This window comes from Monodelphis domestica, chromosome 4 (assembly GCF_027887165.1).
Source record: "Monodelphis domestica isolate mMonDom1 chromosome 4, mMonDom1.pri, whole genome shotgun sequence".
NCBI lineage: Eukaryota > Metazoa > Chordata > Mammalia > Didelphimorphia > Didelphidae > Monodelphis > Monodelphis domestica.
The window spans coordinates 179,483,580-179,510,611 of NC_077230.1; the positions used below are offsets into that span (position 1 = coordinate 179,483,580).

The 27,032-nt window shown below is 35.5% G+C and overlaps 1 protein-coding gene across 3 annotated transcripts in view; it reads right to left on the minus strand.

Moving 5' to 3' along the window:
• Positions 1-27,032, minus strand: part of LRP2 (LDL receptor related protein 2) — a 253,034-nt gene that overhangs the window by 196,146 nt on the left and 29,856 nt on the right. For all 3 annotated transcript variants that reach the window (XM_056793983.1, XM_056793982.1, XM_056793984.1), the window contains exons 2-3: positions 6,853-6,960; positions 5,317-5,439 (exon numbers count right to left, since the gene is read on the minus strand). In XM_056793983.1, coding sequence (XP_056649961.1) covers positions 5,317-5,439; positions 6,853-6,960 — 231 coding nt within the window. The remainder of the gene's footprint in view (positions 1-5,316; positions 5,440-6,852; positions 6,961-27,032) is intronic.

The window sequence follows — 27,032 nt, forward strand, 5'->3', positions numbered from 1 at the left end:
TTGGTCTCAGTTTCCTCACCATGATCTAGAGAAGGAAATGGCAAAGCATTCTAGCATCTTTGCCAAGAAAATCCCAAAAGGGACATAAGGAGTTGGACAGGACTGAAAACAATTGAACAACAACAAAATACCTACATAAAGTTACTAGTGACCATGTATGTATATAACATTTCCTTCATAAAAAGTAAGCTTTGATAACAGTGATAGCATTTTCCATCCCATCCCTACACTTTTCCAGAAGTATAGGTATAAATATTGGTAACTCCTAAATATGCAATAGTTGTTGGATAAATGCTATTCCTAATTCAAAACCATGCTACAATCCTTTTTTATGAATTTCTGCCTAAAGCTATCCCTGCTCAACCCTTGGCCAGGCAGGACAGCTAGGAGCTTTCATCACTCTTGTAAATGAAGGTCTTTCTCATACACCATTTCCCCCACACTGTACTACAACCTACACAGCAGTGGGGGAGAGGGTTTTTTTTGGGGGGGGAGGAGACCCAAAGCATAGACCATGTGTCTGGCCAAAAGCTCAAGCATTAGCATAAAAAGATGGAATAAATTTTCTACATTCTTAGATTTAAACCAAATTTATCTGATGTGAATTTTTCTTTTAAAAAAAACTCTTTTCTGCTTCATCAAAAGACTCCTTGGCATCTAGTGACATGGCTAAAAAGGGTTCTAACTCAGTACAAGATTCCCACGTACTGGGCCAAATTCCAACCTTTCATACATGCATCCAGGAGTCAATAGGCTCTCCATCAGCATGCATCCAAGGACAGAATCAGGCCCCATGCAAAGGAACCATCAAAAAACATCTGCTTTTTATTTGATCGGGAGCAACGATGTTGACAATGACTGCATTAAGTTGCTGGCCAGAATCTTGATGGACATTAAAATTGGCTCTGGGAAGATTAGCTGAGATCTATTGCAAATTACAAATTCCTAGTCTCTATAGAATATGCATATGGTGAACAGAAAAATTCTTTTCATGATATATAGTAGGAATCTGCTAATCTTATATTAAAGTCAAGTTGTATTCCTCCAGGAAGCAGGCCCTTTTCTGGTAGCTTGCAAATCAACTAACATTTCTACAAGTTTTCAGTTAGAGGGGAGAGATGTCGACTATTGAGGCCACCTGCTCCCCTTAGAAATCCTTTCTTATAACCTAGCATCATGGGGATTTTCCCAGCTACACAGAGCCTAACCTAAATTAAATAATATCACAAAGTGGGGCAACATCCTTATACATTAATATTTATAAAGAACATAGTGTGTCCAGACAATATTTGGTAATTGAATGTAAATTCCTTCTGGTATGGATTCCTTTCTTTTGTCTTTGAATTCATAGTACCTACCACAGTGCCTGGTATATAGTGGGTCCTAATAAATCCTTGTTGGTGGATTGAATCAGAACATACAGAAGATGTACAGCCTGACCTCTCACATCTAATCCAGACCATAGTTATAAAATCCCTAGAAAATATTAGTCTTTGAATCATAGAAATTAAATTGTAAATAATTAAGACTTAAATATAAATACACTCTAGAATGTGTGTTGTTAATCTGGGCCATATAAACTCCTTTAACCATGTTTTGATAACTGATGACTTTGATTTCAACATAATTCATTTCCTTTGCAATACTTTGCATTTTATTTTTTTATTTGAAATCATTATTCTTAAAAGGGTTCCTTCCATAGGTTTCCCTAGCCTGCTAAAAGGGTCTATAACACAAAAGAATTTAAGAACCTCTCCCTGCCTTATAGAACAAGTACTGTGCTTGAATTGTTAATATTTCCTACCATCAGCTTTGTGAATGCTCTTTAATCCCATGTTACTTCATTCCCACACTCACTCCCTAAAGCTGCAGATTAGCTACAGAGCTGTCTCCAGCATCTTCCAATTACATAATTTCCTTGCAAGCTGCTGAAAACCTTAATAAAGTAATTAAGTTGGAGAACACGGGGGACCAAAACTGCTGAAAAACCCTCACCAGAATGGTGAGAGTTTAAAAGTACTTTTTAAAAAAAATTATAGGACTTTTCTCAGTGATTGATTTTAATTTATTTGGGCATGAGTAGGTTTAGGTAGTAATTTTTGTAGCACTGATTCTCCCTAAGGCTGACATTAACTGCTGAAGGCATAGATCCATCCCACTCCTCTAATCCAAAATTGGAGGTGCCTACCTATTGCCTCAAAGATAAAATCCTAACTCCTCAGCTTGTCATTTTAAACCATCAACAGTCTGCCTCCAACCGATCTTGCCAGTCTTATTTCATCTACTGGGTTCCACACACTCCATGTTCCAATCAAACTGTCCTATTTTCGCTCCCCCAAATTCAACACTTCTCTCAACCCTGTACCTTCAGAAAGGCTGTTTCTTTGCCTAAAATGCACTCTCTTCACCTAAGTTCCGTTGAGGCTCAGCTCAGACAGCACCTTCTAAAGCTTTTCTTGCTCCCATTAATAATTAGCATTCTCTCCCTCCTCAAATCTTCTATTTATTTATCATTGTACATGTTGCATAGATTGTAAACTCCTTGAGGGCAGTGGCTCTTGGTTTTGGTTTTTATATTCCCAGAATCTAACACTGCCTTTTATCCAGTTAGAGCTTAATGAATGTTTTAATCGGATTGAAGTTGCCCTCATCTCCTAGCTGCCTCAGCTGCCTCTTAGTGACATGGAATCAACCCTATTGTTGTTGTTGCTAAGACATTTTCAGTTATGTCTGACTCTACCTGACTCTATTTGAGATTTTCTTGGCAAAGAAACCACTGGAGTGGTTTACCATTTCCTTCTCCAGCTCATTTTACAGATGAGGAAACCAAGGCAAATTTGGTTAAGTGACTTGCCCAGAGTCACACAGCTAGTAAATGTCTGAGGTCAGATTTGAACTCAGAAAAATTAGTCTCTGACTCTTAGTCCAGCACTCTATCAACTGTACCACCTAGCTGCCAGCTGGCAGAACTTGAATTCTATCAGATCCTTAAAAGCTACAAAACACCTCCTCCCCGATGGACTGACTATGAGACTTTTGTTTGAGGACTTCTCTAGTGAAATGTAATCTAAACTAGAACAGCCCCTAGTTGATGACTCTTTCAGACAGAGGAACCTGCAAAGACCAAAGAGGCAACCTGGCCTGGCTGGACAGTATGATAGAATTAGAATAAGATTAGGATTCAAATCCCAACCCCAACACTTGCTGTGTCTCTTAAAGTCTTTAAGCTTTGGTTTCCTTATCTAGAAACTGAAGATGCTATTACTTATATTACCTTTCTCACAAGGCTAGTGTGAAATTCAAATGAGATGTTTGTAAAACACTATATAAATGCCAATTGTTATTAACTAAGTCATAGAAGAATTGCAGTATGAGTTGGGATTTTTTGGGTTTTGTTTTATTTTTGCCCAATTTGATTTCTGTGATATACGGAATACTTTGTTATTGTTTAGTTATGTCCAACTCATCATGAACTCATGAACCATAGCACACCAAAACTGTCCAGGGGGGTGTCTGGCAAAGATCCTAAAGTGGTTTATCATTTCCTTCTCCAGGGGATTAAGGCAAGCAGAAGTTAAGAGAATTGCCCAAAGTCTCACAGCTAGTAAGTGTTTGAGGCTGGATTTGATACTTTCATCTTGACTCTTGGTCTGGTGCTCTATCTCTTGTGCCACCTAGTTGCCTACCAATATAAATCCTATGCAGAATGGAAACAGTTCTTCAACTTATAGTCTTATGACTTTGCCTTAGCATTATTCTTATGAATAGGAATCATTTCCTTATGTATTTTATAAATGAGATCTTTATCAAAGAAACCTGTTGCATTTTTCCCAATTCAGTGTTTTCTGTTTAATCTTAACTTTGATTTGTTTATGCAAAAAAACTCTTAAATTTTCTGTAATTGATTTTTTAATTAAACTTACATTATCATTTTTTTCTTCTATGATCCTTTCCATTCCTTATTTAGTCATGAACTTTTCTCCTACCACAGATATAATAGGGTCATTTTTTCCATTTTTTTCTAATTTATTTATGATGTGACCTTTTCCCTCTAGGTCACATATCCATTTGGAGCTAGAATCCTATGAGAGCAAGTATATGTCAGAAAAAGAACTTGAACTGTTCTCTAACTGTTAGGCCAACTAACCAGGAAGCACAGCTATCTATGTTAATGAGGGAATACCTAAACCAATAAAATCATAACCAGTTACCTATAGGAGAGAAGCAAAAGGCTATAGTATATGTTATAGCTAAAGTCAGCCTTAGAAACAGATGCAAAAGGCCTATCAATATCAACCTTTTAACTGTGCATAAAAGTATGAATGATTTACTCCTATTTACCAGTGCCCTTTCTCCTCCTGTTATTTTATTTTATTATTATATTATGTTATTTTATAAAACCCTATTGGGTTAAAGAACTTCTAGGGTAAAAAAATAAAATTAGATCCAATTATTTATGCTTCAGAATCTGATCTGGTGGAATGCTCATTAAAGAAGAAAAGGAAGCATAATTTAGAACCCTAAAGTACAGTTTTTTAAACATAACTACAAGTGAGGCAAAGACTTAGTCTATTTCTTGGAGGCTGATTATTTATAATAGAATTGTCATCTTACCTTTGCCTTTTCCTAAAACCACATACAATTTATTTGCCATATTCTAGTGTGGACATTGACAGGTTAGAAATGAAGATATTGTTCCAGATTTCTAAACCATATTCCACAACCTCAGTTTTCCAAGCAGAAGTGATGGTCATATTCACTTCTACTTTTACTTTGTTTCTGGATCATCCAGCACAGGATATGACTCAGTCATTTCAGTGTTGTCAGACTCTTCATGACTCCATTTGGGGACTTTGTGCAAAGATACTGCTAGCTATGTGACTTTGGGTAAATCGCTTTTTGCCCATTCGCCCCAGTTTTCTCATATGTAAAATGAGCTAGATAAGGAAATGGCAAACTATTCCTGTATCTTTCCAAAAAAAACGCCAAATGGGGACACCAAGAGTCAGACATACCTGAACAAGATCAACAACAAAAATTAGATCAAATGTATTATATCAATGACATATTAGAATATCATTCTATGTTCATTCATGAAACAGTAGACAGAGTCCCAGATTTGGAGTCAGAAGGCCTAGGTTAAAATCATGGTTCTGCCGATTACTAGCTCTGTACATTTGAACAAATCATTAATGTCTCTCAACCTTAATGCTTCATATGTAAAATGAGATGGTGATATTAGTTGATCTCTAAGATCCCCAGTGGTTGTAAATTTATATGACCCTATTATCCTATTCAAACAATGTCAGTACTTACGGCACTGCTGATGTTCATCTGACCCATCATCACAGTCTTCTTCATCATCACAAACCCAGGCACGAGGGATACACTCTCCATCACTGTGGCACTGAAACTGACTTGCCTCACAAGAAGGATGAGCTAGAACAAACCAGAAAATCACTTAGCATACCAAACATTCACCAAAAGGAGTTTAAAAATGAACATTTGTTCATATGCATAAGTTATATGAACAAGTTTATATGCATAAAACTCTATAGTATGTTCTTAGGTGCAAGGTATAGCAACACAGTACAAGAGAGTCTACAGTTCCAAGATAAGAACATAGATCATATAATTTAGAGGTAGAAGGGACCTCAGAGATCACTAAATCCAACTCCATTATTTCACAACCAAATAAATGGTCTTTTCCTTGACCTAGTCAGTTTCTAAAATATATGAAAGAAAAAAGTTAGACATAACACACAAAAATACCCTCATTTCACACTTTTAAAAAGTGATTAAACTATCGATTTATATTAGTTTTAAATTAACTTTATAATGAAGAAGTATTGTCTCAAAGAAGAGTACTGCTGCCTTATTGCTGTTGGGCAGGGAGGGATTCCAAATTGTTCCACCTTAATTTTAACTAAATGGACAGATAAAATGGTACCACTTATAAGGGAATTGCTGGCTGAATGGTATGAGATATTCCCCCATAGTCCTATGCTCAGCCACTCCCAACTAATATAATAGGAATTCCATTGTTGTACCATGGTTCCTCCAACAATTTAAGACTCAATCAGGCCTTTCTTCTGCTATCTTGTTGATACCTGAGGTAAAAGAAGGATGGTGAGGAATTACAGGTGACTAAATTTAAATTGAGAAAGAAAATCTAACACATGGTCATACCACCAGTTTCTATAGCTCCTTTGTGGTACACCAAACAAACCATTTTACACTCTTTGTGTAAAAATAGATTTCCATTTAGGCCAGGAGCTGTAATCATCAAATTATCAATACTCTTGATTTTCTCTTTTGGTAGACAAGATGTTCATAATGAATGAACAAAAATTGCTGTCAGTCTGCTTCCAAAAACCTTCAGGAACATTTTCAAAGGTGCATTGGGTTTCTGGCACATGGCCAGGGGATAGATATTAGAATGATGAAAATATTCTTCACTCCCTAATAGGAGTAAAGTGATGCCCATTTCCACCATGTCAAAAGATGAATTCCATAACTAGCATCTAGAGTTTTCCATTTATAGAACTATTTGTATATCAGAGTTTTAAGTAACTATGATTTGGGATTGTGGTTTTAAATGCTTACTTTATTACAAATATGAATAGTATGGAAATAGGTTTTGAGTAATAAGACATGTATAAACCAATGGAATTGCTTGTCAGCTCCAGGGGGGGAAGGGAGAGAATATGAATCATGTAACCATGAAAAAATATTCTAGAAAAAATACATTAAATAATATGGGGAAAAGTTTTAAGTACCCCCAAACTTTTTACATTAATAAAATGAATTTTCATGCCCAACTTTACTCCTCCATGCTCACTCCTCACTTACGGCAGCCTGCTTCATCTGTGTCATCTGAACAATCCTTGGCTCCATCACACCTCCAATGTGCAGGGATGCACCGACCATTCCCACAGCGGAACTGCCCACTGTCACATGCTGTAACACAACACCCCAAAGAAAGAGAAAACTAATCAAACACTCAAGATATGATTTAAAAAAAGATGAAATTTTCTTGGACCTCTTTGCATCACAATCCCATTCTATTTCTCAAAGGCATGAAATGATAATAACCAACAATGTATGAATGTTGGTTTCGGATTCACAATGCATGTTTCTTACAATGGTCCTGTGAGGTAAGTAAAGCAAATATTATGTTATTTTACAAATGAGAAAACAAAACTGTAGAGATAGAGTAACTTGTCCAAAGTTAAGCAGATATGGGTAGTAGAGTCAGAAATAAAATCCATATCCCTCTATTTGAAAATCCAATTAAACCCCATGCTCTTTCTACTAAACTGTATTGTTTTAAAAAAGGAGAAAAACTTTCTTGAGCAAGTAAGATTTCAAGTCAAATTTAAATTGAATTTTTAAATCCTTTAAATTCAAATTAAGTCCTTTCCTTTCTGTCCCTTCTCCAGTCTCATTACACATATATACAGAGAGTAGGATTATATAACTATAGCATGATAACCTTCCAGAATCTATTGCAGAGTAGAGGTAAGGTAAGAGTGACAGGGATGAGTTCTGTCCCAAGTGGAAATATATCTCCCTATGGCTTGGTCCCTCCTCTGTAAAATGAGGTGGTAGGTTATTAAGGTCTCTTTTAACCCTAAATCTAAAGTCTTACATAAGTCAAAAAGGGAAAATAAATCTGGGAATCAACTATATTATTCTTGCTATTATAAAAACCCCTCCCCTTCATTTATACCAAATTCTCCAACATTTATAGCAAATTCTCCCATATATGATGACTAGACAGTATTGTTAAAGCATAAACACATGGGTGAAGACTTTGGAGACAAATCACTAAGCAGTCAAAATAACATTTTTCATAAGATAAGTTATCATTGTGGGTAACATAACTGAGAATATGACTTCTAAATAAAACCATTTGCTACCATCATAATTTTTTAAATTTCCTATTTTCATCATTTTAAAATCCAGATTCATAGAACTACATCATTCTTATCATTGAAGAAATAAGCCTTAAATAAGTATTTGAGTTATCTTCCATCAACTTTAGGTCCCAATTCTTTTCTGGAAGACAAATTAACTTGGGATCTATCAAAAGATACAAGTTTCTCCCTAAAGACAGCAGCATCCCCATGCCTTCTTAATAATGTGAAGAAAATATAAATTGAATGATGACTAAAAATCCACTCCTCCATCCATTCATTCATTCAACAAATATTTATCTAAATTTTTCATAGGACTTCTAGAGCAAGTGGCACTAATTTGGCAGAAGTAAATCCTCTGTAGTTAGCCCAAATGTCTAGCCAAGGACCTCCCTAAGCATATTGTGCCAAGCAGGGAATTTTAAAGAAAGCAACTAACACAGAAACATCTTGGAGAGGACTCAAAAAACATTCTCCTTACGGAGTCTCCTTACAGGAGGGGTTGATTCTTTGGTATTTGTATATTTGTATTTCTTATATCCCCCACCATGGGTTAATTACCAATCATGATGAATTACCAATTTCAATTATTTTGTAACTCAACCAAAAATTAGGTAAATATACACCATAGCCACCTAGTCCTAGAAAAAATAAACAATGCATTATCCTGACTTCATGTAAACGAAAGGCATATCGACAGTCACATAAACACAGTTAAGTGATCTATTCCTTGGGGATAAAGGCTACTTTGTGCATGGAATGTTCAAATCTGATTGTCTGGTAGTGACATCCTGATTTATAATGTATGCTGCAAATGGTCAGAAATTTCCCTTGCCTAAATGGTGGTACAGAGTGGTACAGGAGTACATACACCCAAATACCTTCTATAGACTAATGCATGATGGTGGTTGGTGGTGCAGGTCTGGGGTTGGTGGTGCAGGTCTCTTATCAACTACCTTTAAAACACAACAACCTCCCTTGCAAAAATGCCCTAAAGGAATGTACAAATTCACTCTGGAATCCCAGAACTTCTCCTTGGATTTTACTCTACAAAGCAATATTTCCATAGGAGATTAGTGAATTGGGGGTTTAACGTGTTAACACAACATATATTAAATCACTTTTATCAATTAGGTCTATTGTTGGTAATCCAACTTAATCCATTTGTAAGTTCAGTGTATTTGTCTCACCAGCTTCTAAAAACTTCGGATTGAAAAATTTTAACAATATAAGGTTCAGTCTACGTAAAAAATATTCACATTCACATTCCTAAATGAATAATCTATTAGATTACATAGAAAATATCTCCAAGAAAAATCACATAAAATATATTGCTCTCTTAAGTAGACATCTATATATATAAAAAACCAATAAAATTTCTCCATAAATACTTAGTACAGTTAAATTATAGGGCACAGTTTTGGTTCTCCTAAAGTATTATATCTGTATGTATTTCCCTAACAGGGCACATGATAGTCACTAATTTAAATATTTTCTTAAATCAATTCTTAGAAAACACAAGAAAATTGTACCTGCTTAAGGACATTAAATGTTCATGAAAATTTTTAGCAAGAAAGCTTTTAGGGGCATAAGTACTTAAAACCCATTTCCAATCACTCAAGTAAGCAATGCAGCAATGCCAATCTACTTATCAGCAAATTCTCTATAATTAATTTGTCAAATTTATCTTTTAGGAGGAACCTTCCATGCCTATTAATAATTTCCAAATAACTATTAATTAGAAATATCTTTATGGAGAACAAAATAAACTAAAACTGTATCTTTGTCAGGATGCCTCTTAACAGATATCAAATTCTGGCTGATATAAGAAACCCCAGAATTCTCTGAAAGAGAAAGGAAGAAAACTCCACTGGAAAATCAGCCTCCTCTGAGAAATGCAATGGACTTTAAAAAACAGTTACAGATAGTTTGGGTTCTATTTTATCTCCTATGCACTTCAATTTCTAGGTAATTTTGCAAAAAAAAATGGTTTTGTTTTTTTTCACAAATCACTCAAATATTGACACATGATCCTATCCCTACTTTGTTTATTGTTCCAGAACAATAACCCTTTCTTAAGTACATTCTATGTGCTAGCCACCATACTAGGCATTTAGTGTAATAAACTGAAGTACTAAAAAAGTAAATTATTTGTGTACAGATGTCCAGCAGATCTGGAAAAAGTCAATCTGACATCCTAAATTTTGACTTAAAACCTTAGTTTTAAAGTCCTGTGTCTAAGTAAACTATCTTTTAAAGCCTTGCTTTAAGAAAACAAAAGTGCCTCTGGGAAAAAAATTTTAAATTATCTATCTTTAACCAAGATACTGATTTTTTTAAATGACCAGGAGTATGAAGGAATCAGCTCAAGCCTATTTGAGACACCTGATTGTTAAATTTTGAGGATGGGCATTTTCATATCAGAAACTGACAAATACTAATCAGACCTTGATTTGTTGGGTTTTCTTTTCTATAGATGATGCCAGAGAACATGTTAATAATACAAATTAAACTTCAAAGTATGTCATGAATACATTTTTTCTGGAGAACCAGTTGTTAAACATTTAGCAGGATGCCACTTTCTCAGGCCACCCTTCAGGTAAAAATTCTTATAAAGAAAAACCAGATTGAAAAATAAGGGAGAGAGAGAAGGCAACTAGGTAGCTCAGTGGATAAAGAGCCAGACTCAAATCTTACCTCAGACATTTCCTTAGCTATGTAACCCTGAACAAATCACTTTACCCCCATTGCCTAGCCTTTACCACTCTCCTGTCTTAGAATCAATACACAGTGTTGATTCTAAAATGGAAGGTAAGGATTTGAAAAAAAAGAAAAGAAAAGAAAAAGTAGGGCAGGGTCTCTTGGAACCACACTTTTAAAATACCTTTCAACACCAATTCCTTACCCTCCACCCTAGCTCTAGCCACTACCACCACCATAAAAAAACCCTACCATACTCAAAGATGACATAGGAAGAGGTCCAAGCACAAACTACCTAGAAATTGGTTCTTTTCATTGTAAGTTTCCCAATTTAAAAATAGGATCCAAAAAGTACAACCTTAATACAAATATACAAATCTGAACATTTAGGCTTTTCCAACAAGGGCAGGTGCACTGAGTGAATGAATTAAAAATATGTGCATAGAGTTAGGTCATAAAAGGGCTAATATTATCCGGGTGTGACTGTTCTTCCTAAATAGACTTGCTAGGAAATTTCTAAGAATATTTTTAAACAAATCTTTAATTTTTAATACTTTTTTAAAACCTCATTTAAAAATATGACTGTGTTCAAGAGTCAGGTGATGGTTTCCTGATCACAGTAATAAGACATTCCTGAAAAAGAAATTTGGCCATTTCCTAATTTCTACTACATTAGCCCATGGCTCAACACTAAAAACTCTACAAATGATTCTAATACACAACAATCAGATGCAAGCACTGGAAGTTAATGATGATTACTGAAGTTAATGATGATTACTTTTGATCTGTATTGGCTACAGAAAATCATGGAAAATAAAATTAAGTTGTCTCCTCTCCAAAATGTTTCCCAAGAGAAGAACTAAAATAGAATATTGCTTATACTGCAATAAACACCTACATCCCAAGCATCCTGACGCAAGACATGAACAAAGAACATCATTCAATATGAAATTGGGGTGATAAATGCTACATCAATTAGAGCCAAATTTAGGTCTTTGAGAACAGAGTTTAGAACTTCTACTTTGAAGCCAGGACAACACATATGTAAAGAAAGCCCACTTGCTATTACTTCATGGGATCAGAGATTTAGCACCAGAAGAGACGTCAAAATTCAGACACAGGAAGAGTAAGTAAATTGCCTAAGGTTACAAAGTGATAAATGACAGAGCTGAGATTTGAACTGATTCTTTGAATCCAGAGATAGCTCCTCCTTTCCCTAAATCTTGCAAGTTGATAGCTGAAGAAATACTCAAAAATTCTAGCCTTAGAATCACACATCAAAAAAATAGGCAGAGCAGAACAAGCTAGACTTTCTGTATTAAGTCTGTGTCTCTATGCTACCCATATCTCTGTTTTATAAAAGACTGGTTAAGAGATGACTAGAACTCTCAACTGATTTAAGCTAACATTAAAAAGTTGTTTTCCAAGCCACTGATTCAGTGTCATAACATTCTGTTTAGGAAAAATGTCATTGAGAGACTTTCAAGATGCAAGGACTTTGGAACAAAATCTATTGAGTGGGTTCTAATCACTAATGATATAATAATCATTTAAAAGTTTGAGTTATTGTTTTTAAGAATCGCTCCCAAAAGTACCTACTAAGTTCCAAGAATAGGCAGATAGGTGATACAGTGGCTAAAATATCAGGCATAGAGAACTGGTTACCTTAAATAATCATTGCACTTATATAGTGCTTTAAGATTTGCAAAACATCTTACAAAAACCTATGGCACATAGAATACCCAGCCTGGAGTCAGGAAGATTTATCTTTCTAAGTTTAAATCCAGCCTCAGATATTTACTAGCTATGTAACTCTGGAGGAGTCACTTAACCCTGTTTGCCTCAATTTCATTCCCTGTAAAAATGAGCTGGAGAAGAAAATGACCAACAACTCCAGTATCTTTGCCAAGAAACTCCCAAATGGGATCACAAATAGTCAAACATAACTGAATAACAAATGTTCCAAAACATAGCTAGGCACTGGTGATACAAAGACAAAAATGAAATACTCCCTACCCTCAAAGAGTTTACATTCTATCAGAGAGAGACAATGTACACTCAAAAATGTATACAAAGTATAAATAAAGCTTTAAAAAATATATTACTCAGACTTGGAAATGGACTGTGTACATTTGCTATCTGAGGATTAGGCTTATGAAGTTCAAAGAATATCATTTCCAGAACACTGATCCTCAGATGATAGATTTTTTATTGGCCCAGAACTTCAATAGTTGACCAGGATACAGATGGTTTGTGAACTATGAAGGCAAAGGGAACATCAAGACCAACAAAATCACAGATACTTTAAATATATGTTACCATGTTCAGTCAATCAATAAAAAACCTATTTATGTGGATTTTTATTTTCATTTCTAAATATCATTATTTTAGGAAAATACTGATAGGCTAGAACATGTTCAGAGAAGGACAATCAAGATGGTGAGAGGGTTCAAAACCATGCCATTGTGTTTGATCCTAGAGGGCAGAGACTACTTTGCCTATTTTTGCATCCCCTGAGCACATAATAAATGTAATAAATTCTGGTCGATGGATTGATTGACCTACTAGAAGCAGTTAAATTAGAGATGTTTAATGTACAGAAGAGAAGATGTAGATGGAATACAGTATTTTTTCAAGTATTTAAAGGGTTTTTAGTGAGGAAGCTCTTGTCCTACTTAGCCCCACGAAGAAGTGGAGCAATGGTTTAATACCGTAAAGAGTTGAATTTAGATTTAATATCAAGAAAAACATCCTAAAAATTAAAGCTATCCAAAAGTAGGATGAGACACAGAATCAGCAAGTGTTGGGGTTCATCTTACTAACTGAAGTAGCAGCAAGGCATGTTACAGGTGAGACAATCCATTAACAGCACCTTGACTACCACCTCCCCTCAGACCCTGACAGAGGCAGTCCAGTCTACCAGCCTTAGAAATTATATTCCAGACCAATGGTCCAGCTTCCAGCAAGACCCCATAGCTGTCATTAAGAGAAGCAACCCTTGTGAAGAGGCCTACCATCCCTACCACCACCACCACCAACTCCCAACCAGTTATTACCAGAAAAGTAAGCCTAAGAGCCCCAGAGTTAGCAATATTCCCTCAGATCACCAATGGTTCTGCCAACCTGGAATAACCCCTGTAAATCATCTCCCAGGAAAGCAATCCTTGTGAAGATGGAACCTGGTAACTATTCTACAAGTATCACTGCTTTCCACCCCATAGCCCACACAGCTACTGAAGACTGAGAAATTTCTCACCAAAAAAGAACTTTGGCATTGCCAGATGGTTCAATATCAGAAATGCCACATAGCTAGTAAATACTGAAGCCAACTCAAGTTTTATAAGTGGAAAAAACATTAAAGAAGATGCTTTGCTGTTGAATCCTAGGGATCACCTTTCCAATTAGAGGGAGCTCTTTGAGAACTGGGACAATTTTGCTTTTCTATTTTCATCCCCAGCACTTAGCACAATGCTTTGCATACAATAAATGCTTAATAAATATTCCTTTATTCATTGAAAGGTTATACAATTACTTGTAAAAAATGTTGTAGAGATTTCTGTTTAGATATAGAATAGACTAGAAGTCCTTTAAAGTCCCTTCCTACTCTAAGATTATGTGATTGTGCCTCCAGCGTACTAGCCCATGAGCAGAACCAAAACAATTTGTACAATAAAAACAATATGATAAAGAAAAACAGCTTTGAAAGATGAGAACAATCAGTGTACTAACTAATCAATGCAGTGTACTATCCGGGATTCCAGATGAAAGATGATAAAGCATGCTACTCACCTCTTGCCTTAGAGACAATGAACCAATATAAAGAATGAGGCACAGCCAATGTGGGGATTTGTTCTTTGTGACTACACATACTTGTTATAAGGGCTACTTTTGGTCAGGTGAGAAAAGAAAGGCACTATCACTGGCATTGGGGGAACTACACAGAACTGTGAATTAGGGCCCTTGTCTTCAAGCTTACACTTGCAGCTGGGAAGAGAAGGTATTCTAACATGAAAAGTTAAATAAAAACAAAAGAAGCAGGGTTTAATTAAGTACCAAATGTCCTGCTACCCATCATTTCCCAAATAGGCCTCCCTTGTTCTCTGATCTATGTCTTTACTCACATGTTCCCTCCGCGTCTCTGCATGTCCATTTCCTACACTTTTTTCCAAGGTCTAGCTCAAATGCCGTGTCCTCTATAAAGCTTTCTCTGATCACTCCAAATGTAAAGTACATTTTTCTCCTAAGTCTCATAATACCTTTTTAGTACTTTTCATGCAGACTTATCATACTCTGTCTTATGCTATAGTTTTATCTCCAGAAAGGCAGATTCTATACTTTCTAACCCTTTGTATCCTACTTTGTACCTAGTGTGGTGGTGGTGTTCAGTCATTTCAGTCATGACCAACTCTTCATGACCCTACTTTGGGCTTTCCTGGCAGAGATACTGGAGTGGTTGGCCATTTCCTTCTTCAGTCCATTTTACAGATGAGGAACTGAAGCAAACAGGATTAAGTGACTTGCCCAGGATCACATAGCTAGGACGTGTCTGATGCCAGATTTGAATTCAGTAAAAGAAGTCTTCCTGCTTCCAGGCCCAGCATTCTATCTAATGTGATGCCTAGCTGACCTTCAGGACAGTGTCCTGAACAAAGTAGGAATGTAGTAAATATTTGTTAATGTATACTGAAAGAGCTTTGTTTGTTTCTTAAGGAAAATTAATCAGGTAGCAATATTATACTGCAGGCAGTGAAATCATTTCAATTTCAAACTATGATGATATCCAAACCTGCTCTGGACAAGTGTAATGCTAAATTAGAATACAGACCCTGTGACTGCATGGGACCAGAATACTCCCACTTCCTTCAGTTACAAAATGAACCTCCTCCCTTAATCCCTGAAGATCTAAAAGCCTGCCATGTAACTGTCAAGTGATCAGTCAATGGCAACATAGAATGGGTGAAGATCAGCATAATTCAATCCCACCCTTAGAGCATGTTCAATGTCTCCAGGCTGCATGCAGTTCATTCCAAGACTTAGTAGTACCTAAGTAATTAAGGATACTGGTGAGATTAAAACCTAGGACAGGCAAGTGGAGCCCAGAGACCAAAACAAGGTCAAGCAGGAAGGGTGCAAAAATACAAAGATATACAATATTTGTAACATCAAACTTCAACTAAAATGATTAACTTTCGATTTAGCTAAGACAATACCAAATAGTGTTCCCTATATTCTCACCTTATTTAGCTTTACAGGTGCCAAGACAAATTTATTTTGTACTTTTTGTGCCTTAAAAAATTTTTTTAAGTTATTCCCCCAGAGGATACATAATACATTTCACCTCAGTCTCCATTAATTAGGAATGATGCTCCTATTTTCCCCACAAAGAAAAACTAAAGATATCTATAACACTTGGCCAGCTCCTCTAAAAGATGAGTTGAAATAACTTTGCTTTCCCAAGACAAATCTCAAAGCAGCAGTATCATGTAAGTGAAGAAGTACCATTAGACTTGAAGTCAAGAAGGCAGTTAGGTTACACAAACTAGCTGTGAGAGCCTAAGCAAGAGTCTTAAGCTCTCCGAGTCTCTGTTTCCCATTCTGTAAAATGTGCATAATAAAGATTTCAGTACTTAACTTCATAGGGTTGTTGTGAGGCTCCAATGATATTGTTTATAAAAATGCTTTTCAAACCTTAAATTTATAAACATTACTTATTGTGTGTTCTAAAATCAGTTGATACCAATAATTGCTAAATGTTTGCTTGAAATACAATGTAATATGTATATATATCTATATACATATATATGACATATATATAGTACTTTGATATTTACACAGGACTTTTCTCCCAGCAACAATATGAGGTTTAATGGTACAAGTATTGCTGTCTCCAGATAAAGAAACTAAGAATAAGAGCCACAAAGCTATTAAATACTTAAGCCAACTCAAATTCAGATTTTTAGAAGCATAGATTTAGGGCTGGGATGGAATCTTAGAAACCATCAAGTTCAACTCCTTGTTTTATAGGTGGAAAAACTAAAACCAAGAGAGGTTAACCAACCTTCACACACAGATCTAATAAGAGTCTGAAATGGGATTAGAACCAAGGATGTTCATAGCCACCTTCAAAGGATACAAAGCAGGGAATGCTATTCCCATTCAACATTCTAAGACCAGCACTACTTCTGTCTACTTCATTACTCCCCTGAGGAATTGTCCTAATAAATTTCTTCCCAAAGAAATAAATCAAAATCTAGAATATAAACTACTACCACCTAGAACTCATGAGATTCAGTTACTGTGTGTCCTAGCATTTTGGGTCAGAGAGGATGTCATCTAATTTAACTTCCTCATTTTACAGCTAACATTTATATGGCAATTTAAGGCTTACAAAGAACTTTACAGAAATTATCTCTTAGATCCTTACATCTGCCTTATGAGGAAGTTATTAATATTACCCCACTTTGCAATTGGGGAAACTGAGGCTATGAGAACTTAAATGACTTACTCAGGGTAAGCTAGCAAGTGTCTTACATGGAATTCAAACTCATGTTCTCCCAATTCTGATTTCAATGCTTTATTATCAAAGGGGGAAAAGTCCAATAAAGAGAACAGACTTGCATGAGCAAAACATTGTAAAAAGTAGAGTCAAGATTTGAACCAATATTTAAAAACTAGTGCTTTTTCCCCCTCTACCTTTCTTTTCTCTGTGTGTGTGTGCATTCATATGTATGACTATGGCAAAGAGGAACCAGAGGACTTTATTGATCTCACCTGCCTTTTTGGTTTTTCCACTCCTCCTTTCTTCATTTAAACAATAACTTACTTTCCCCTTAACCCTTTCACTCCTTCTTCTATCCCTTTATATAAATATATTCAGCCTTCGCAATCCTTTCAATCACTTCAACCTGAAATATAACTAAACTTATAAAGTCCCACATTCTTTGGACACTCAGAGTCTTATATTTTATCATACATGAAAAATATAATCCAAGAAAACCTCTCTAATAAACTCTTCCACATCCAAAGGAGATCAAATTCCTTAAAAGGCCACCACACACCTTTTCACCCATAAGTAATAAAATATCCAAAGCAAACCTAGGATTGGGTAATTCTAGGGTTCTGCTGCTAGTACAAGCATGTTGAAATCAACTCACTGAGATGATGATAAAAAATCTTAACTCAGGATATGCTTGCTTAACTCTGGAATCCTCCCTAGTAGTCACTGAGTCTACATCTGTTTATCTATTCCTAAGAAAGTTATCAGGAAAAAAAATCCAAGATTGAAATCCACAACTTACCCCTCATTTACTTAAAGAATCACTACTACTTAGAAAATAGAATAATATGTGTAACATCTTTATGGTCCCTGTTTTTCTGCTATCTGGCTATCCAAATATAAAGAACTTTTCAAACATCTTCCCTTCTTTGCTCTTCTCCCCATCAAAGTTAAGTAAACAATTATCCTGCATTGTTTCCTAATGTAACCAAATAATTCTCCAAGTAGTTACCAAGAGCATCTAAAAATTAAAAGTGCTCAGCAAATGATACTGGACATTTTAGTTCAAAATATTAGAAACTATAAAAACTGGGGAGAATTTGCAGAGAACAATATTTTCACTTAATAAAGGATAATCTTCCCAACGCACCTATCCCAAAGAGGCATGGGCTGCCTGAAGAGGTAATAAGCTTCCCATCATTGGAGGACTTCAAGCAGAGAATGAATGTTGTAGAAGGAATTGCTACTCCAGTTTACATTGGTCTAAATGGCCTCTTTCCCACTGTGAGATCCTATTTTTTGGCCCAGAGTGTTCAGAATGTTTGTTTCTATGATCCTATGAACTGAACTCTCTCTGTAGATCCTTTTAGTGAAATGATTCATTCTGGACATCTCACTACTACACAATACACTGCATTTAGAGCCCTCATCTATGTAAGTAAAGTCAATATTCAATGCATCCCTCTCTGAACCATAATGCTTTTCTAGAAAGAAAAGATATACAAACTTCCCTCTCTTCCAGGGACTAGCTAGATATTCACCTCTTATCCATGCCACTCATGGGAGTCAGAAAAGGAAACTCCAAATCTAAGAGAATTTGAGATGATTAAGGGAATAATTAATCTAATAGTTTATATATATGACAATTTTACATTTTACATAATGATACCCTTCCAGTAAACTCCTCCAAAAGCTTCTTATGACATGGAAGTGACTCTGAAATTTCAAAAGGTATACCCGTATCTGTAAGCTATGCCAAATACTACCAAGCTAGAAAGATATGCAGTCTAAGTCTGGCTTGGAACATGCCTATCACCCAAGAACCAGAACTAACTTTGAAGAGAATCAACCTCTGAAGGCTGCCATACCAACTCATGGAACTAAGAAATGAAGAGGTGGCAGTGAATAGAGGAAGAACTTACACTGATAAGAATACAAATATTTTAACATTTTGAAGATATACAAAAAAGTATATTTGAGTGCCAACTTCATGCCCCAATCTCCCAAAGGATTTCTATATGATTTCCCAGTTAATGTTTCAGTTCTTTATAAAATTATGGAATGAAATTCAATGCTGAAATGAAGGAGGAGAAAATCATTTAGAAGAACTTATTTACATGTGAGCTACCAAGCACCCATTGTGGTAGCCTTTTCTTCTTTCAATTATGTATATCTGGTACAATGGGCCAACTCTTAACTACACCATGATTTTCTGATCTGTATTGTATATTCCATATTTCCCTGTAGGGATTCCATATTGCCTGTAGGATAAAATATAAACTCCTTAGTTTGACATTTTAAACCTTTCTCAGCTTGACTATAATCCCTCTATATTGTAGCTATTTCATATCATTCATTTTCATGCACCACTGTTTCCAAAACTCAAATTTTCATCTCCTACATTGATGCATTTGCATAGGCTACATATATGGAATGTATCATTTTTCTCACTCTACCTATCATAATCTTTCACTTCCTTTTTAAGACTCAGTTCAGGTGTCATCTTCTGTAGGAAGTTTTTCCTGATTCCTCTTAGTTATTAGTGTTATCTCCTTCCTCAAATTTTCCTTGTTATTATTCAGTCATTTCAGTTGTGTCATATACTCTTCATCACCACAATTAGGATTTTCTTGGCAGAGACACTGGAGTGGTTTACCATTTCCTTTATTAGCTCATTTTACAGATGAAGAAACTGAAACAAACAGGATTTAGTGACTTGCCCAGGGAAGTGTCTGAGGTCAGATTTGAACTCATGGAGATGAGTCTTCATGACTTCTATCTACTGTGCCACCTACTTGTCCATTTCTTCAAATGATATTATATGTATTTATCTAATCAAAATATTGTATTCCTCCTGTTGAATGCATATTCTTTGAGGGAAGGGGCTGGTTCTTTTGTGGTTTTGTCTCTAACTAGTGCCTTGTAGATAGTAGATACTTAACAATGCTTGTATAATTAAACTGAATAGGTAATATCAAACCTATCGCTGACTGAATTATTAAGTCTAATAGCTACACAGTCTATCAAATGCCTATGAACATCTGATATGGTATGAATCCCTTACATATAATCTACTCAGTTGCTTAAAGTATGACTATTGTGACACAGGGCGGGAAATGGTCATCAAATGGCAAATTTAAATTTAATAATAATTTAAGCCAGAATCAGTTCAAACTATTTATGTCCACAGATGGGAGCATTTTGATACAACCATGCAAGCATCCTATTAACTGGCCCAGAGTGTTCAGAAAGAACATTCTTACCACTTCTAACCAAATTACACATCACAAAAGAAGTTATGATCCAACATAGATTTTACATAAAAGAAAACACCTTCAAAGATCTGAATAAAATCAGAAATTATGATAGACAACTTGGTAATAAATGTCTGCCTCATATAAGCAGAGACAAAAGCAATGATGCAGGAGGGGAGCTAAAGTAGTTCACCACTTTCAGTTGTCTCTTAGAGAACAGTTAAGTATTGTCAATCAGGAATTTATTAGGCAGAAGAAGCTTGTCTTCAACACATTGCTTTAATCCCCCCACCCTTCAAAATGCTTATACTCAGCCTGCCTGGATCAATTACTTTCTCCATCGAAGTTCCCTTGTGCCCCTCTTCTGCAGGTCAACTCATTAAGTCCATTTTCCAAAGCCCTTCCTTACTGAAAGAGAATTCTAACTCTTGCCTCGCAATAAAATCTCCTCCAGGTGAGGGGATATTATCTGGACTCTAATTCCCAGAAGACTATACAGCTAATCTGAAAATATTCTCTGACCTGAAGGGATTTGGTCCCAAAACTAAGTTACAGATATAATTAATAACAATAATAAAATAGTTCATATTTCTTGATATCACTCAGAATTTTTTACAAAGCACATTGGTACATTGTCTCAATAATTGTATAAGGATAATAATTCAGAAAGAACTATCTTCATTTAACAGATGAGAAAACTAAGGTTCAACGATTGAATGATTTGCCCAAGATCATAAGTCCAAGGCATCATAGCATAGTATATAGGGCACAAGTCATAAAGTCAGGAAAACTAGCTTCGAATCCTATCTCCTAAACTTACTGGTGGTGAGGCTCATCACCCTCTTTGTGCCTCATTTCTGGGTTAAATTTGATAGTCTCAGGGCTCTTCTAGCTCTAAATCTGGGCTCCTATAACACTAAAAAATGTCAGATGTAGGAGGGATGAAAGGGGAAGAAAAATGCAAAGATGAAGACTAAGATAGATACTGAAGGCACATGAAGACTAATATTCAATGGTCATTAACTCCCATATGATCATAAATCCCAGACCTCCATTCCTTCTCATTCAGGAATGGCACAACTTGGCAATTCACCCATACTCAGCTTTGGCCCAATTCCAAATGTGGCCAGTATGTGCTTTTGGATGGACTATAGAAGTTACAAAATGCTTTCCAGGAATCTAGTACAGGAAATCTTTTTTTTTAATTAAAAAAAATCCATACAAGTGCCTTTTTCCATGATTATCTCTAATATGATACATTTTAGGAATATTTTTTTGTCTTACCTTACAACAATTTCTAAGTCTTCCATGATACTCTTGACCTTTAATGGCATTTTGCCTACCTAAATCCAAATTCACTTAATTCAATCCAACAAATATTTATTGTGTCTACTGTGTGCAAGGTACCATGTTAGCCATAGAAACTGACATAATGATGAATAGCAGTCCCTGACTTCAAAGAGCCTTCAGTCAGCAAGGAAGATGAATACACAAATAAGAATTATATAAAGTATGTTGAGAAAGTATCATAAGAGTCTTGGAGTCAGACTTGGAGTCAGGGAGACTTAAGATCAAATCTGACTTCAGACACTAGTCATTTTGTCTTTGGACAGATCATTTAACCTCTATTTGTATGCATTGTTCAACCATAAAATGCAAATAATAATAGCACCTACAGTTGTTGGAAGAATCAAACAAGGAGAATAACTAAAAAGTGCTTAGCACAGTGCCTGGCACATAGCAGGTGATATATAAATACTAGCTATTGATATTAGGAGCACTCAGGTATGTTTGATCTTTTCCAGGATGAGATATATGCACAAACATCAATCCTTTTAACCCTGGAGTACTTACGCAGAAGGAAATTACTTTCTTGCCATATTCATCTAACTACCTAACTAGTCAGTCAATAAACACTTAAGTGCCTACTATATTCCATGAGCTGTGTTAAGTCAGTCAATAAACATTTCATAAATGCCCATTATATTCCAGGAACTGTGTTAAGTACTAGGGATACAAAAAGGCAAAAGACAGTCCCTGAAATCAAGGAGTTTACCATCTAATGGAAGAGACAACATATAAGCAACTATATAGAAATAAGCTCTCTACATACATGATCAATAGTCAACAGGTTATTAAAAATAGATACATGTATCTAGTCCAAAATAAACTCAGACATGACTTATCTTGGACCTGGTACTCTTAATTCTAGGATGCATAAGCAAGATAAAATATAAAAATAAATAAAATGGAAGACTGAACAACATATGCTTCTTAAATACCTCTGAGGCCATGTCTAAATGCATGATGCAAACCTAAACATGGTTTAAAAGTCCTAGCACAGGACAATAGATCTAAAATTTCAAGAAATATCTAAGAGGTAAGAGCAGAACCTGAAAAGAACCTTCAACCAAGAAGTTCCTCAATGAAATGCTCCTAAACCAGTGAACAAGCCTAAGACAGTGATCATAAATTCATCAATTTTGAACTGGAAGGGATCTTAAGGATCATCTAATCCAACCGCCTCGTTCACAGAGGAGGAATCTGTGAAGTAGCAAGTGACCAAAGCAATTAACAACAGACCCATGGTTCAAAATCACTTCCTCTGACTTTAGACCTAAGCAACTAGCACTTGACTTCAACACTAATAAATACTTTGATGAAGAGGAGAATAATTGATGATAGTGGTAAAGGTAAAAATGATGATGATGATGATGATGATGATGATGATGATGATGATGATGATAACATTCTTCTGGCTGTTATTTACCTTTTCTTAGTCCTTCCAATAAAACATAAGGAAAATGGTGGCTATAGATACATGATACAAGAGAAAGAGAGATGGTTTGAAAATCAGAGGACCTGTGTTCAAATCCTTTCTCTGCTGTTTACTATTTGAGTTGTTCAAAGCAATAAATTGATATAGATTTAATATATAATATATTATTTAATATATTTACTTAGTGAGCTGTACTAGGGATCTGGGAGATACAAATTCCAATAAAGAATGGGGGTGGGGGGATAGGTAACTCAGTGGTTTGAGAACCAGAACCAGAGATTGGAGGCCCTAAGTTTAAATCTGGCCTCAGAAGCTTTCTAGCTGTGTGACGCTGGGCAAGTCACTTAACTCCCATTGCCTATCACTTACCACTCTTCTGCCTTGGAAACAATACATAACATTAATTCTAAGATATAAGGTAAGGGTTTTAAAAAAGAAGAATGAATGAATGAATGAGTCTCTGAAAAGCAAAACAAATAGAACCAAGAGAATATTATATAGAACTACATAATTAATATTTGAAGAAAAATTTGTAAATGTCCACCTCAAGAGAAAGAGCTGAGAAATAGAAACACAAAAAAAAAAACATAAATTTATATATGTTTGTTTTGTTTTGTTTTTTTAAATGATGCCTTCTCTAGGGCAGGGAGGGGTAAGAGGAAAGGGAATATCTGGAAATTTTATGTAACCAGTAAATTAGTAAAATTAAATTTTTAAATTTTTAAAGGAATAGTCCTGACACAGGACAAGTTTTTAAAAAAAGACAAATGACTGAGTCTCTATTCACAAAGAGTTTGCCTTCTAACAAGCAATTGTTAAGTTCTGCCTCATTCTCATCATCTATATAAAGAGGGGGTTGGAATATGTGACCTCTAAGGTACTTTCTGGCTTTAAGTCAATGATCCAAGGACAAAAATATTAAATTGGTATCACTAAATAAATATGCGCATTCTGCAAGCAAAATAAGAATTTCCTGAAACAATTGAGAGATATATAATTTTGGCAAAAAAATAATACCAAAGAAAATTACACAGTGTCCAACTAAAACCTGAACAAGAAGAAAATTTTATTAGGCAATACATTCTGATGATGAATCCCCATGATAACCTGTATACAATTGTTTTCTAATACAAGTACAAAAAATCTAAGTTATTGTTTTTCTAATTCATGTACTGATTTCTAGTAACTCCTTTTTAGTTTTCTGCATTTTCTCATTCTCTATACTCATATCCCACATGCAAAATAAAAATATTTATACTTACCTCAGAGTTATCACAAGAAAAAACAAGGGCAGCTAAGTGGCCCAAGGAGCCAGAGAGCCAGACAGCAGATCATGGGACTCAGACATTTTCTAGCCATGTGACCCTGGACATATCACTTAACCCCAACTGCTGAGCCTTTACTGTTCTAGTGTGAGACTCAAGGTTGCAGTACTTGACATATCTTAAGATGCAGGACTCCTTGAACGCACTGCTTGTAAAATACTTCCTATGAAAGTACCTAAAATTGGCTAGTCTGGCCCCCCTATCCCTGAGAAATGACAAAAAATCAGACTAGGGAATGAGATTTCCTTTTACCCAAAAATCTAGTTCTTTTTTCTCTCCTATATTATGGCAACTTCCTTGTTGTCCTGACTGATAATGGGTAAATACAACATTACAACAATTTTTCCCCTACAGATTTGTAGGACAAAAATTTATTTTAATTGGACCCTAATAACAAAGGCGTGTTATGAAATTATTCTTTTTTTAATTCAGAAATTTTATATATGTAGTTTTTGATATTTTTATTCTGATTTTGAATTTTTATTTCTGTCAAAGGCTTAATTTATTCCTCTATTTATTTCCTTTTATGTTTTTGTTTTTTTCTTTTGATAATTGACTCATACACCCATATAACTCAACCACTTTGAATTGATCTGGGTGTTGATGAACACCCTCTTCAGGGGGATTTGTATTGTATTTTTATTTTTTAAAAATCCAAATTTAAAATTTTGTTTGAGAAGAATTTCAGGAAAAGAAGTTTGCTAACTCCTTGAAACCAGAGAATGAACTCTTTGGGAAAAGATGCTTGTAGAAGCCTACATTGCATCAAGAAGATCCAGAATGAACTTTTGGGTGCAATCAATTGAACAAAAGGGAATTGAACATTTATTGTAAATGTACATGTTTATGCCAAAAGGGACTGCCCCCTAATTTGGCTTTTTGTCAATGCACCTAGCAAAACATTGGGTTTTTTTCCTCTTCCTTAATATCTTCCCTCTATTGTAAAATAAACTACCATAAATTCCATTTGACTTTAGAAATTCATTTTTGGGATTTAGAAATTAAATCCCTGATGACCAATTAAATATTCAGTCCAACCATAAATTGAATATATCATCATGAGTACTTTTTATTTTCAGAAAGGAAAGCAGATTACTAAAAATAAGTCAGTTGTGAGACTTTGTACAAGTCATATAATTACTCAAGTCTTCATTTTGTTCCTGTGCCAAATGGGTAGATTTTTCTATATAAAAATCATGATATCAAATTTATATGGTACTTCTGGAGTCGTATGGGTTGCTTCTAATGCCTAGGTGTGAGTCTCTGGTTTTAGAAAGATTGTCATCAGTAAGAACAGAAATGAGGTGAAGGAGGAGCACTGAAATGGGTTTCAAGAGACCTAAAGTCTAGTCTTGACTGGCAAGTCACTTCCCCTTCTTAAGCTTCACTTTCTCATCTGTAAAAAATAATATAGCCTCAAATCCCTTGTCCCCTTGTCCTTTTGCTGTTCATTTCTTTCAGATACCCAATAATTGATAACTCCTACCATACACACCACTCCTCAAGTAGTACTGAAAGCAGGGAGGAAAAAAATCACAGGACCATGTTAATTGGGTGTTCCATAAATGTGTTATTTCAACTGAGCCCTCCCAACTGCATGACAATTCTCTTAATTTCTAATTATTTATCCTCCTTCCCATTGCACCTGTGCCAAACTTTTTTTTCTTCAAATCATCTAAACAATCCCTTCCTCTCATCAGAGGACCTCACTTTGTGATTTACCAAGAAAATTTGAAGCTTCTTCTCAGTCTCTTTCTACATTTCAAAACCCCTTGGCATCATCCTCCATTCACTAGAACTTTGCTTCTGAAATTCTCAGAGGAAGAGGTGGCCTTTCTTTCTAGGTAGACCCAGATGCACCTCTATTTGCATTCTCTAGCCCACCCATCCCCTCTGTGTCCTTCTAGAAGATGCTCCCTCAATAACCATCACCCCCCCCCTTATTTTCAGCATCTTTTTATAGTTCATAAACTCTAGTTCAGCTCTCTCCACATCTCTTCCCTATACCTATAAAATCTTTACATAACACTGACATCCCCTCAAGCTTTTCTCCAATATCTCTTCTTCCTTTCATAACAAGCTCCTAGAAAAATCCACCTATGTTTTTTTTTTACTTCCACCCCCTCACCTCCTACTCACATCTTAATCCTTTATAATCTGGCTTCCAACTCCATTACTAAACAGCAACTGCTTCTTCTGGTTATCAATGACTTCATAATTGCTAAATCCAATCCTTCCTGAACCTTGAAGTACTTGGCACTATGGATCATTCCCTCCTCCTAAATAGTGTCTCTTCCCTGGATTTTCCTAATAATAACTTTCTCTTTGTAGATTTTAAAATTAATATACAATAACTCAAGTATTATATTTATAAGATTTATCAAAATAAAAAACTAAAGTAAAAAAGGAGGTAACTTAAGCCATGAGACAGAAAGAGGAAAAGGGAGGAGTTCCAGCAAACTTATAACCAATGATGCAACCACTCAAACACAAGGATGCAGGGAAAGGGATGCTGGGAGATGCAAAAGGAATTCTGGGGAACATAGTTCAAAGGTTCAA